This window comes from Erithacus rubecula (assembly GCF_903797595.1).
Source record: "Erithacus rubecula genome assembly, chromosome: 16".
Taxonomy (NCBI): domain Eukaryota; kingdom Metazoa; phylum Chordata; class Aves; order Passeriformes; family Muscicapidae; genus Erithacus; species Erithacus rubecula.
The window spans coordinates 7,233,675-7,247,965 of NC_136668.1; the positions used below are offsets into that span (position 1 = coordinate 7,233,675).

Here is a 14,291-nt window from a genome sequence, read left to right on the forward strand (position 1 = left end):
CTCAGACAGCCCTGACCCCGCTCTGACCTGGGATTTCTGAGTCTCTTTGCCTCAGCCCAAATGTTCCACATGCGTGTTACCTGCTCTTGTGTTGGCTTTGGCAGTGTTCTAGACTTGCATCCAGAACCTGCCTTGTCCTCTTTCCTGAGGAATGCCATGGAGAGCATTCCATTCAGTGTTCTGCACTGGTGTTTGCTGTGCCCTGACTGATGGAAGCATGTCCCTCCAGAGAGCATTGTTGGTGCCCATAGATGTGTGGGTGCTGTGCCCAGGAGCTCCCTCTGCTAAAGCCTCTCCTGGTCTCAACAAGAATGCTCCTTCCCTCTCCCTGTGAGTGACCCCCAGCTTGAAGGGGTGTCTATCAGAGTAACCAATGCAAGCATCCCTTCTGCCCCTGACAGGCAAGTGGGCAGAGTTTTGAAAGACCCTCCCCCCAGCAACACTCTGCAGCCAACACCAGTTGAGCAATTTCAGCTGCAGAGAGGAGGGCGCTGCTGTTCCGGAGCTAAAAGGTACTTCTGGGGCACTTCTCTAGGTCAAAACCATCACCCTTGGGAGGGAGGGAAACAGCTCTGGAAGATGGGTGGGAGGGGGCTGGGCACTAGGGTGGGCTGTCCTGGCAGAGAAATGCCTCCATGAGTGGTTGCCAGAGGTCCCCAGTGGGCAGGGGTGGAAGCAGACCAAGGTGCAGCAGTCGGGAGCTCTGTGAGCAGTACAGGTGTTCTTGAAACTTAGGTGATGATGGAGCTTTGGGGAGGGAGTAGCTGTGATGTCTGTCTTGAGAGGGGAGCCTTGGAGATGGGGAAGAAAACCCAAAGCATGAAACAGCCTTGGGATAGAGCTGGGTGCGTGCACTGGGGGTTCTGGGGATGGGAAGTGTAGTAATGTGCTGTCCTGGGAGGAATGGGGGAAAGAAATAACACCTTGGCAACGTGAGGTGTTGCTTTAGAACATTTCCATGTGTTTAGGTGTTTAAAATTAAACAGGTTTCCTCTAAGTCCTGTTAAGTGACAAACAATTCCCTGAGGATTCAGTTACTTAAAGATTTCCAAGACTGGAATAGCTAGGTGAAGTTGGCAGCCTTCCCACAGGGTGGTGGGTACCTGTCACTGCTGTGATTTCTGAAACCCCTCTGAATCCTCTCTGATAGTTCAGCATCAAGCCAGTGCACATCAGTAGCACGCTTGAAAGCAATTTATGGGTGCAAGAGGTCACACACACCCTGAAGTCTGGGGGCAATGGTGGCCCAGAGACCTCAGCTGAGGTCTGTGTGCAAGCAGAGCTTGTGTTCTGACACTTCCCAATAGCGTGTGCTTGCTCTGACCCACCAGTACCATGGGAATCAGGAAAACCCTGAACTGACTTGGTGACAGCATTGTGGCATGACAGTGAGCCTGCTTCTGTAATTGCAGGCTGCCATCACAGGGGCTTCCAGCAGCTCCCTAAATCACAGCACTGCACAGCCTCACCTGCTTTCACCCACCATTGTTTATTGGTGACGCTGCACTTCCAGATCTTGAGGTCTGAAAGGAGGATACTAAAAGGTTGTGGATGTAGGTGGTGTTACAGAACTCATCACTGGGAAAACACTGGAAAGCCACCTTCTCCTTGCTATAAGTAGTCAAAATAGTTAAGCCATGGGTTTTTACATTTGAAGCAATGCTGCTTGCATAGATTCAGGTTGATAAGGATTTGTGTCACTTTGGAGAGGTACCCAAGATAAGATAAAATTCAAAAGGGTTCTGAAGTACTGTGAGGCTCATATATCTGTGTTACAATAGTGGTGGAATAAATGCTACTGGAGAATCCTTGTCAGGTACTGAGGATGATGAGTGTTTCGAGTGGGGAACTTCAAAAGAGGCTCCAAAGGGTGAAGAAAGGGTCAGCATAAAACCACTTAAGAATATTACTTCAGCCATTGTCAGACAGCAGAGGGGTTTTGTCTGTCTTCAAAGATTGAATGCATTTCACGGATTTCTGATCTTTGTGATACAGGTCAAAGAAATTATCAGTCCCAGCTTCTGTTGTATCTAGAATAATGGGAAGAGGTGGGTGCAACATCACAGCAATTCAAGATGTCACTGGTGCCCACATTGATGTGGATAAGCAAAAAGATAAGAATGGAGAGAGAATGATCACTATAAGGTACGGTATCTCAAAATGAAAGTCTTGAGTTAGTTCACAGTGTCATTTATTGAAAAGTTTGTTTGCTTTCTAAGGCAGGATCTATTTAGCTTCTTTGTTCTAGAATAGAACATACATTCCTGCTGCCAAGATATGCTGACAGTTGACTTCAGGGATAATCCTTAAGATACACAGAAGTCAAGAAGTAACTTACTGCAGTGAACTTAGAATAGACTTAGAGATCAGTGTAAGATTGAAGCTCCGGAACATTGCGCAAGGTGGGGTTTCCTTTTGCAAAAGATAAATCTGTTTGTGTTTAATCTAGGGGAGGTACAGAGTCCACGCGATACGCAGTGCAACTCATCAATGCCCTTATTCAAGATCCTGCCAAGGAACTGGAAGACTTGATTCCTAAAACTCATATAAGAACACCTGCTTCGAGTACCAAATCAATCCACTCAAACTTTTCATCTGGAGTCAGCACTGCGACTGCTTCCAACAAGAACTCGTTTCCTCTCGGAGCACCGCCCCTGGTCACATCGCAGTCATCAACACTATCTACTTTCCAGCCTCCTAACAAATTAAACAAGAATGTCCCAGCCAACGTGCGCTCATCTTTTCCGGTGTCTCTTCCTCTTGCTTATTCTCACCCTCATTTTGCCTTGCTGGCTGCCCAAACTATGCAACAGATCCGGCACCCTCGCTTACCTATGGCCCAATTTGGAGGAACCTTTTCACCTTCACCAAACACTTGGGGACCATTCCCAGTGAGACCAGTTAACCCTGGCAGCACGAACAGCTCTCCAAAGCATAACAGTTCAAGTCGTGCAGGTAGTCAGAACGGAAACGTTCTGCAGACGGAGTCTCCTGGGTTAGCTACATCCAGCTGTCCCGTCACGGCCTCGTCTGTCGCTGCTTCCAGCCAGCCTCTGTGTGTGACCAGTAACCGGACTCCCTCCTCGGTCAGGAAGCAGCTCTTTGCTACGTGCGTCCCCAAGACGAGTGCTGCAGCCACAGCCATCTCAACTGTGACGAGCACCTGTAGCACTCTGCCCTCAGCTTCCTCTGCCCCCCCAAACAACGGGCAAGTGCCCGCAGCGTTTCTGCCGCCTCCTGCTCCGCAAGCGCAGCATTCTGCCCTGAAAGCGGACTCCTTCTCGGCCGGCTCCGCGCCCAAGGAGAAGGTGTCGGCCCCCGAGCAGCCGCCCACCAGCGCGTGCCCGCCAGCTTCAGCCGCAAGCACTTGCAGCGTGTCAGCCAGCAGCAGCTCGGGGGGCACCGAGACGCGCCCGGCGAGCAGCCCCGCACCGCTCAGCAACGCCCAGGATGAAATTCTGCCAACCAGCATGTCTGAGATCAGCCCTTCCATGTCGATGCCTTTTTCATCCAGCTCAGAAACTGCTCCTTTAAGCTTAGCGTCGCCCAGGTCCGTTGTTGCAGATAATCAGGACAACAGTAACTTACCTCAAGTAGCTGTACCAGCACCTCGAGTTACTCACAGGATGCAGTCCAGAGGTTCTTTCTATTCAGTGGTACCAAATGCAAACCTCCATCAAGATCCTCAGTCTATTTTTGTTACAAATCAAGTTCCTTTAACACCTTCTCAAGGTCCACCTGCTGCAGTGCAGCTTTCGTCAGCCATGAACGTTATGAACGGTTCTCAGATGCACATTAACCCAGCAAACAAATCATTGCCTCCTGCCTTTGGGCCAGCAACGCTCTTCAATCACTTTAGTAGTCTTTTTGATAGCAACCAGGTGCCAGCTAACCAAGCATGGGGAGACTGTCCACTCTCTACCCGAGCAGCAGCTGACCCGTCTTTCACTGTTCAGTCTACCTTTCTGAATAACTCTGTGCTAGGACATGTGGAAAACGTCCATCCCGACAACTCCAAGGCTCCTGGTTTCAGGCCACCTTCCCAACGGGTTTCAACTAGTCCTGTAGGTAAGTCATTAAGGTCATGATCTGGACAAAATTATTTCTTCAACCATTGCACTTTGATCATCATACTGATGGAGAAGTAGTCTACAAATGACAGGTGGAGAAAAATAATGTAATGAGGATAGCCTGTTTTTTCCAAGTGCTCTTTAAAAAGTGGATGATTTCTTTTCTTCAGCTCTTCTAGGCTCTCAAGAGTTGGGAAGATTGCAGATGTTGCATTGCTTGCCCTCTGTGTGAGACAGGAATGCTCCCACTTGCTTGTAGTGTAGCATTGATTTTAGGTTTTGGGTTGGAATGGAGCACAGTGTGGGGTGACACCAAACCTGAGGACTCCTGGAGGTTCCAGCTGCAGCAGTGACTGACTGCAGGTGCTCCATATTGTGTGTGAGACTCCAGCTTGACTCGGTGAGGGGAAACTCCCTGTGCCTTTTGGTACTTGATGTGGCTCTGGGATTTTAATAAGCTTGCTTTGTTAAGCTCACTGGTGTGCTACTGCATGGGGTGTTTTATTCAGAAGTTCAGTATAGCTGTATTAGCACATCTGGATTTGTTTGAAATGTGTTAGGAGCACTGACATTGCGCTCCCTGCCTGTGCTGTGCTCTGCCTGCAGGACTTTTATCTTCTCAGTGTTCAAACTATGTTGCAAACAACCAAGTGCACCCATTTGGTTGGAAGGGACCCCTGGGAGATCTATTCTGTGCCACCCTTTTGTTCTTGCCATAGTGGCTGTGGGGTGTTCTGAATCTGGGTATCTGGAGAGCCTTGCTCTGGAGTCATCCTTGCCCACACAGTGTGTGTTGGATATTTGGGCTAAAGCTTCAGGACTTGAATGCTGGGCTGGGACAAGTCAAGTAGTTTCACTTTCAGATTAAAGGAGAAGGTAGCTTTTGGAAGATGTAATGGTAGGAATAGAAGATCTTCAGCATTCCTTTTTCTCTCAGTTGCTTGACAAATGTGCAGGACTTTTGCAAACCAGAACGCTTCTTTCTGACTGGCTTTAACTACAAAACTGGGGTATTTGCTCTGTCTGTAGTTTTCTCAATTGTTAAATTTGTGTTACATAGCTCTGCAGAGTGAGGGCACACCTAGAACTCTGTGCCACATCCAGCCTCAGTGAAGCAAGCAGAACTAGGTGGGTAAGATGAAGTAACAGAACCTTGTTCATCAGTTAATAAAGAGCTGCCAGACCCCCAACAGGTTCCAGAACCACTTGGCAATGGCTCAGCTTTTCCTCTGCAGTGCTCTAAACTGGGGATGGCTGAAATAATTCCTGGGAAAGGAAACTTAGGGCAAATGGGATCTGTTGATTTCCCTGAGGATGGCACCCTGCATGTGCAAACATGGGTGACTGGGACTTCCCACAGCAGCAAAGTATTTTGCTGTTCCCTTATGTTAAGATCATCTGTTTGTAATGGAAAAAAATTTCCTGTTTCTACTTTACATACTTTATATATCTTTAAATTACTGTAGGTATTTTTAAAACAGTGTAAATCTGTTTCTGTCCTTAGAAAGGTTAGGTAGATAGCCATGGAAAACTCTCAACAGTTAACTTTGGGGGAGATATGTGTGAAGTTCTCAACTGAAATTCAAAAATATTTGGGCAGAACACACTTTTACTGAGTTAGGATCTAATTAGGATATTGCAGAGTGAAGAAAAACTGCAAATAGGTAGTGTGCTGCTAAAATTGTGTCTGGCAGAATGTGATTAGTCAGGTCCTTAGTTGATGCATTCAATGTCATTTTACTTCATCCTGCTTTTGGTCACCTTTTTTCCAGAGTCTAGGAGTAGGGGAGTTAAGGGAGCTTGAGGGTGTTTGGAAGGTGTAATAGAGAGGAAAGGAGTGAGCACAATAGGCTGAGGACTTCTCCTCAGAGCTAAGTAGGGTCTGTCCACACCTCTCATTCACCTTGTCCCACAGGTTGGCAGAACTGGGGACTTCCATGGCTGTTTCCACGGGTTTGGTGACAGGATTCATGAGATTTTGGGGGTAGGGGGAAGAAGGACTGATCACTGCTCATGCTCTGGCCAGCAGCAGCACAATGGACAGGGAGCAGCCAGGGCCTGGCCTGGCAATTCAGGGGGGTCAGAGGGGTTGTCATGGCCTCAGAGCAGGTGGACACCCATCCTCTGATCTCTCTTTTCCACAAATCAGCATTTCTGAGGGATCATCTCTAAACTTATTTGGTGAAGGTTTAATATAGTTTGGCTGTGCACTAAACCAGCTTTTTCTTAACCAGTTTTCACCTCAGGGTCAAGTTCAGGTAGTCTGCTTTTCCTGTTCATGGGTGAGCTCAGCTGCAGCTCAAGTCTTCTCTCATCTACCAGTTCCTTTGGTGAATATCACACAGCTGTCTCTGCACACATCAGGTATCAGACACAGATATCTCTGCAGATCTCACTGCCTGTGGATCCATTCTGGAAATGGCCTATTTGTCTCACATTTTTTAGGTCTCTTGTCCTGGCAGTTTGCAGTTGAGGGCAGGCTTAGCCCAACCATGAGAGGAGCGGGCCAAAATAAATCTACTTGTTACTTCTGTCCTCTGTATTTTAAGGAGTTGGAGACCTTGCTTCTTAAAAGGTGTCACAAACTTGAAATATGCCAGCTTAGGAAGCAGCACATGAGTATGAAACAGCATGAAATGGTTGGAGTCTGTTTCACACAGAGTGACCAAGTGTTGAGGCACTTTCTCTAAAGGTGCAAGTAACATTTCAGTAACCAACATCTGCCTAGGGTCTTTGATAAGCTGAATTTTGAGCAGAGTTTGTGTGAGATCAATACATTCCTCTCAAAAGCTCAGTTATGCATTCAGAGCATAATGAGGAGTTAGAGTTTGTAACCCAGGTAAGTGCAGAGTAAGGTATTGCAGAAAATTTTAGTATTAGGAAACCTGATTTTGTTGGTAAGTACACAAATAGGTAGCTCATTATTGCAGTCAGGATTTGGTAAGTTGCTGTTCAGAATAGCTATTTTTAATATCAGGTGAAGGCTTTCATCCACTTTTATGAAAGACAAGATAATGTTAAGTGTTCTTTGTGACCTGATTCTGGATTTGTGCATCTCTGGCTGTCACACTCCCTTCAGCCCATGGAGCATATCCAGCTGTGCTGAAGCAGTCTTGACTGTCCAGTCATTGCACTTTACAGGCTGTGTATCCAAAAGCTGTGTACCCATCAGCCTCCTGAGCCATCAGAAGACAGCTGGGCATCCCTCTCCTGCAGGAGAGCTGCTTTGTCACAATCCCTGCCTTGTTTTCTGTCTGGGAACCCAGCAGCACCCATGGGCAGCTCTGTTACCCTTCTGTCTGGGGCAGACCTTGTGTGGTTTGCCAGCTCAACCACACTGCAGCCACAGGCACTGGCATCCTCCTCAGAGCCATGGAGTTGTGCTGTGACAAACCCAGGAATGTCCTCCCTTGCTGGGAGTCCCTCAGCTGAGCACCCCGTGTTCCAGCAGCAGGGGGATGTGTTTTTCCTTCACTATAAGGGAGATTTCTCTTTTCAACCTTTGGGTTAGTGAGAAAAGCACCTCCTTCAACTCCAAAAAATCATTTCTGTCCATGTGAGCAGGTTGGATCTGGCACTTCTGGAAGGAGTAAATCAGGTTGACTCAGTTGATAATACTGGGGAAAAGACCTGGCTTTCAGGAACTACCCAGGCACTGGAAGGTGCCCCTCTAGGTTCTGGCCTAAGGTACTGCCTGGCAGCACTGCTGTTTGTGGTGGGCTGTGTGTACATGTAACCTTCAACCTCACTCTACAGCAACATAGGCTGGTCCTGGTTGTGGTCATTTGGAACTGTTTAAATGGTTTTGAAACTAATCTTGTTTAATAGGCCCTTGAAACTAAACCCTAAACTCAGGTGAACATACCGCCATGCCCATTTCTGCTTTCAGGTAATAATGTGTGAAAAGAGCTTTTACAACATTTTGGAAAAGTGCTTAAAAGCTTTGGCTTATTAAAAAAAAGCTGTAATTCACCATTGCTAGTAATTTTTTGTGGGACTTTGAACTCTTTCTCCATCTCTCTCTTCCTCTCTCACATTCTTGGAGGAAGCTGCCCCCTCCCCAGTGGTGCTGTGCCACACCAGCCCTGTCTCTGTGGCCACAGTGTGCTCTGACTGTTCTCTATATGAAGGTACCTATGGGATGGCAAAGCCCATCCTGCAGAGAACTGCTTCCCTGGTGCTGGATTCCCCTGGGACTTTCACACAGCCCTGGATCCCTGTTGGATTTGTGTGGCTTTTTGTAAGCAAAGATCATGGCCACTCCCAACTTTCCTGCTCTGCCCTCCCTGCTAAGAAAATTTTCTTTCAGTGGCCAAAGGGATGGCTGTTTTTATAAAAACTTGAGGCCAAACCAGAGATGCCTCTGTGGTTTCTAAGGGAGAATCCTGCACCTGTAAAATGACCTTACCATGTGCAGATGCCCCCAAAGGTGATGAGATGCTTTAATTTTATTTGGAGCACTAGCTTTCTCTGGTGCTTTGAAGCAGGTACCCAAAGAGAGATATTTAATCAAATTTATGTTTATTTCAGGCTTACCCTCTCTAGATCCATCCAACAGCTCTACAACTTCTTCTTCAGGTCCTTTGACAGGCTTTTCAGCAAACATACAAGGAGCACGGGTTTACCTTCAAGGGCCAGCGCCTGTTGGGACTCCCAGCTTTAACAGACAGCATTTTTCACCACATCCTTGGACAAGCGCAACAAATTCATGTAGGAACTTCATGGGTCTGTCTTAGTTAACTATAAATTCATAGCTATTGTCTTTAGTAGATTTTTAACTTGAGGGGAACTTGCCCAGTAATGCACAAAATGCTTTCCAATTGCTTTTAGCAGCTGTGAGGATGGCGTGCAAATCCCAAGCTGTGCTATTTTGTGGGGTTTTTCCCATGCCACTAGTTCTGGTAGCATTACTAAAGGCGTATTTGGGCAAAAAAGAGTCATTGTAGGCTCTTGAGAGTAGAGGGCATGAAGCTGTGGGGGAGTGGAGGTGATTACACCAAGCTAAAGATTCCTCTCTAAGTAGTATGAGTGCAATATTAGGTGAAAATGTCATGTTTACTGTGGTTTAAAGTTTTAGTTGCCTTTTTTCTTTCTTTTTTTTTCCTTTCCTATATTTTTTTTAATTGGGATCTGGAATTATATTTAAGATGCTCCAAAATCTCTAAGCATCATCCAAGGTAACAGTGGATTTTCCTCCTAATGGAAAGAACATGGAAGTAGCTTTACAGAAAACATGGGTCTTTGATTCAGAATCTTAGCTGAAGAAGTTTTTCATGTCACTGCATGCAACTTCATTGCCACTCTGAGTTTAAGAACTAAAATGTTAAATGAGTGCTCAAAGGAAGTTGGATTTCCCAGGGAGAGTCAGTGACACTTCTGAAGTTGGCGGGACTTTATGCTCTTGGGTCACACCTGTGGCTTTGGGAAGCTGTCTGATTTCTCTTCTGCTGGAAGTGGTGGATACCAAAACCAGGCTGTTTAGATATTTATGGTATTTTGGCTGATGTTTTCACCTCTTCCTGAAACTCTTCCATGTTTCTTATTCTTCCTTGTAATTAATTTAGATACTCTGCTACGTCATGAGAATATCATGATTGTGATGGCTGAAAGCATTTGTGTTATAATGTTGATTTTAGAGTTAAAATAATTTCTAGACAGAGTTTCTGTGAAAGACTTGAAGAATGCTTGCCAAAAAAAGCCTTTAAAACATTTTATGATTTGCTTTGGGGAAATAAGTGGGATGGTATTTGCACTTGCTACTTTGTGTGTGATTAAGCAAGAGAAATACTCTTTTCAGCAGGTGAATCTCCTATTCCATCAGTTTCCTCAGGATCATCTTCGCCCCTCTCAGCTGCTTCTGCACCTGCTAACCTGGGCCAGCCAAAAACGGGTAACGCCAGCCAGGACCGCAAGGTGCCCCCTCCCATCGGGACGGAGCGGCTCGCCAGGATCCGCCAGGGAGGCTCCGGCACGCCCACGCCCCTGGGAACCAACTTCACTGCCCCCGTGGGCCACAGCGGCATCTGGTCCTTCGGGGTCAACAGCGTGTCTGGTGAGTCCCTGTGCTGCAGGGAACTGCCTCTCAGCAGGACTGGGGTGGAGAGGAGCAGGAAAGCTCCACGCTCTGTGGAGGACATCCTGAGGGAGAGCTGGTGGGACAGCTCAGGTCGGTGGAAGCTCTGTGGTTCCCCCTCCTGACGCTGGTGGTTCTCACCCCGCCTGGGTCAATGGGAGCCTGAAATGGCGCAGAGACCTCGTACAGAGTCCTCTGATGCAGAGCTTAGAGTAAACAATTTCTATCTGCTAAGGGGGCTGTTTCCAGCCCTGACTGTTGGCTCCCTCTGTCCAGGTTTCTCTCTTGTTTTCCACTCAAATTTTACAGTGTCAGCTGAGGTGCAGCTGATGCACCCAGGGACACAGAGCTGTGGATGCTGGGTTTTGCATTGATTTCCTCATGACTCTTGAACAGTATGGGATAACTTCTGTTCCAGGCAGCCTTGGTTCCCAAAGAATGACTTTGAAACAGCTGAAGTTTTACGTTCAGTTTCCTGGTAGTTGGATTTTGTGGAAAGGAGGAGGTGCAGCATTTGAGGTGTAGAGTGTTTCCATTGGTAACTTTCAATACAAATATTTGAGTCCTGCATTTGTTACATGCTTCAGTGAAGCCCTCCACACTCTGGTTAATTCATGTCTCAGCATTGCTGTGTGTTTTCAAGAAAAGCTTGTATGTGCTTACCAGGTAGTGTTGAGAGCTCTGTTGGATTTTAGCCATTTTGCAGTGGACTTGTGGAACTCACAGTTGTGGTAGTCCCCATCTTCTCCACCCTTGTCTGGATACCTGAGATCCCTCTGTGGCTGTGTGTTTTCAGGGTGCCTTTGGGTGACACTTTGGGTGCTTAGGTGTGTGCAGCTGCTGAGTTCTACTCAAGTGTCTGCAGTGAATTTAATCAGCCATTGTTAATCTCTTTGCAGAAGGTTTGTCAGGTTGGTCTCAGCCTGTCATGGGAAGTCATCCAATGCATCAGCAGCTGTCGGACCCGGGCACGTTTTCTCAGCATCAGCCAATGGAGAGAGATGATTCTGGAATAGTGGCTCCCTCGAATATTTTCCACCAACCTATGCCAAATAGTTTTGTGGATTTTTCTAAAGTAAGTTACAGAGAGTTGGATTTATGAAATGACCAGGGTCTGACTTTATTACATCCTCCTGTTCTACCTGTTCACCCTGAATATGCGTGTGTCACTCTGCTGCCACTGCTTGTCACCCCAGTTCTGAACCTTCTTTCATCCCAGAACTGACTAGAATAGGTGCCCAAGCCTAGAGGCAGGTCTAAACAAAGCCAGAATCTGTAGGTTGCAGATATTCTCTGGTCAGTAGCTGAAGGTCTTCATCACTCTGCAGTGTTTCATCTCTCAGAAGTTCAGTCTCCTGGAAACGTTTCACAAAACTTGCCCAGCTCTTGAGGGTGATTACATGCTTAATGCTTTCAGCACAAATCATGGCCACAATACCACATACCTTCCTTAGGGCAGTGGCAGGAGGAGAGGACTCCCAGCATATTTCAGAAAGAGCCACAGCATGTGGTCTTGGCATCTGCATGGCAAAGCAGAGCCATTCATGCATAGGAAAAGAATTCTTCTAATTGCAAAAGGCTGCTCTGCAACTTGCTCTTTCTGAACAGGCAAAATTATTTTAGATGGCCATTAGGAATTAGAGAAAATCTTCAACCCAGACTGGTTGGCTCAGTGCAGCCCTGTGTGCACTGCAGCTATCCTGTGCTGCAGAGAGGAGGGAACACTGAGGTCACAGTGTTCAGCTGCTGGCCTGGCTCTGTGGGCTTATCTGAAAACTCTGTGTGTGCTGCAGCCTTTGCTAGGTGTAAGTTCAGAAAAAAGGCTAAGCTGGCTAAAACTCCAGCTCTGAAATTGCTGTGTTCCATACTCTGCCACAGTGTTTCCTGACAGTGCTGAGATTCCTGCCAGTAGTGGAGCATTACCTGTGGCTCTCTGTGGTCCTACAGCCACCCTTCCCCATGTCCTTCACCCGTGCTCTCTTGTCCCCTCAGGGCCTGCCCATCTCCATGTACGGTGGCACTCTGATACCCTCGCACCCCCAGCTGGCAGATGGCCCAGGAGGGCCCCTCTTTAACGGGCTCCATACTCCAGATCCTGCCTGGAATCCCATGATCAAAGTTGTCCAGAACTCAACAGAATGTACTGATGCTCAGCAGGTAGTGTGGCTGCCTTTTCCCACATGTGCTTTCCTGGGGCTTTATAAGGTGCTGTGCTACCCAGTTTGGGTGACACATTTGTTTTTTTCAGTTTTTGTAAACTAGGGTTAAGATTGTTTGCATGACTTTCCCCTACAGTCTGTTGTGTGTGTGTGTGTGTATTCATAAAATATCCATGGTGCTATTGGTACCAAAACTTCCAGGTAAAACAAGCAGCATTTCAAGACTTCTCAGCCAGGTAATGGACTGGTACAAGTGAGAGGGTTTATATCCATACTTGGCACCTTGCAGGTTGTCAGTCAGACCTTGGCCAGAGTTGGAGAGCTCCTGTCTTTGGACAGTCTGGTTGTATTTTGAGGGAAGCCTTATGCTTGCCCTCAGTGGTAAAACACTGTTAAAGGAACCTTTATTTGTTTTTATAATAGATTTGTCTTTTTATTTCTTGCTGTAGATTTGGCCTGGCACCTGGGCACCTCACATTGGAAACATGCATCTCAAGTACGTCAACTGATTTAAGGGGGTCTGTCCTTTTTTAGCCTGGTTTGGGAATCTTTATGACCTTGAAGAACCCTGGGGATTTTTTTCATGTGCCTAACTAAATGATTTTCTGTGGGCTGTAACAATGGAATCTCAATTGCCCATTGTATAAGAACAAATTGACTTACCTATACAAACTGATTCTGTTCTCCAGTTAGTTTAGCCACTTCAAACTTAAAAATCAGACAAAACTAGTGCTTTTGGCTAAACACTACTGAATGCTCCTTGTATGCAGCAGAGAACTAGCTGATACATGATTTCAACCTTTTAGGGTGGTAAATACCTGTATGATTGTTTACAGACTTAAAAGGAAAAGCTGAGTAAATTTCATGTGGTATAGTGGCTCTACTTTATGTAGCCTGTATTAATGTGAAATATTTACCTGAATACTCAATAAAAGGCAAACAGCATTTCTAGGTTGTGTGTGAGAATTTTGAAAGGGCTGTCTGTTCTTGTCCTCAGTAGCTGCTGCTGTGCCTGGTGATCTCCCTGAGCACGTGGGTGCAGGCAGGTTTGGGAGGGTTTGGAGCCACAGTCTGCAGAGTCCTTGCCCCTGCCACTTGTGAGCCTTTTATTGGTGTGAACCTGCTTCTGTGTTATGGTTTTTTACTTTCTGGATTAGTTCTGCTGCTTCTGGCAGGTGGTCACCTGAGAGATCAGGTTTTGCTCAGGGCTGCAGAGAATGGCTGACAACAGTGCTGGGTGAATGCAGAGCTCCTTCACCTGTCCAGAAACAGATCTTAGAAAAGTGCTTCCCATTAGAGGAAAATGTAATTGGTTCAGTTCTAAGCTTCTTGTAATGCTGTAAATCTGCTAAGAGCTCCTCAAGTCCTTTCTGTGAAGAAGAGGATTTTTGCACACTGCTTAAGATGAATATTAACTACTGACCCAGTTCTCCACTTTCTGCACTTGGACTGTGCTTAGTTCTGCTTTTCCTCCTAAGCAATGCAGTAACTGCATGAAACGTTGGATCCATTCCTTAAGCAGGAAACTCCACAGCACATCGTGTCTAATCCAATGAATCAATGTCAGACCAGGTGGAGACTTCACCTTCTTCCACCTTATCCAGACAAATCCTTACTTGAAGCAACAGAGTTTCCCCAGTAAAAGCAAAAAGAAGTACTGAAAACCCAAACTGCACAAGCATTAGCCACGTACGACAGGCAAATCAACCTCAGAAGCACTACTGGATGGCACATTCAGATATTTTCCTGTTATTTGAGGATGAAATGCAAAAAAAATTGAACTGCTGATGCCCCAGTGGTAGTGCCAACACCAAAGGAGATACACATAGAATCAGAGACACAGAAAGGTTTGTATTGGAAGTGACCTTAAAGATCACTCCAGTCCAATGCCCTGCTCTGGGCAGGGTGTCAGAAGCAATTGTATTTCAGACAAGCAGTGTTGTGGAGCAATAGGTGTGTGCTCTGGGGGAGAGGTGCAGGGGAGGGGTG

General features: G+C 46.6%; 1 protein-coding gene across 18 annotated transcripts in view; it reads left to right on the forward strand.

Annotated features, from left to right (window-relative positions):
* The window catches only part of LOC306808682 (ankyrin repeat and KH domain-containing protein 1-like), a 98,726-nt gene that overhangs the window by 82,463 nt on the left and 1,972 nt on the right, over positions 1 to 14,291 (forward strand). For 3 of the 18 annotated variants that reach the window (XM_079319471.1, XM_079319482.1, XM_079319480.1), the window contains 7 exons: positions 402 to 512; positions 1,996 to 2,145; positions 2,450 to 4,068; positions 8,601 to 8,795; positions 9,868 to 10,122; positions 11,043 to 11,218; positions 12,136 to 12,300. In XM_079319471.1, coding sequence (XP_079175597.1) covers positions 402 to 512; positions 1,996 to 2,145; positions 2,450 to 4,068; positions 8,601 to 8,795; positions 9,868 to 10,122; positions 11,043 to 11,218; positions 12,136 to 12,300 — 2,671 coding nt within the window. Of the gene's footprint in view, positions 1 to 401; positions 513 to 1,995; positions 2,146 to 2,449; positions 4,069 to 8,600; positions 8,796 to 9,867; positions 10,123 to 11,042; positions 11,219 to 12,135; positions 12,301 to 12,751; positions 13,248 to 14,291 lie in introns of those variants that run through there. The other 15 variants (XM_079319483.1, XM_079319484.1, XM_079319488.1 and 12 more) reach the window with 14 other exon arrangements.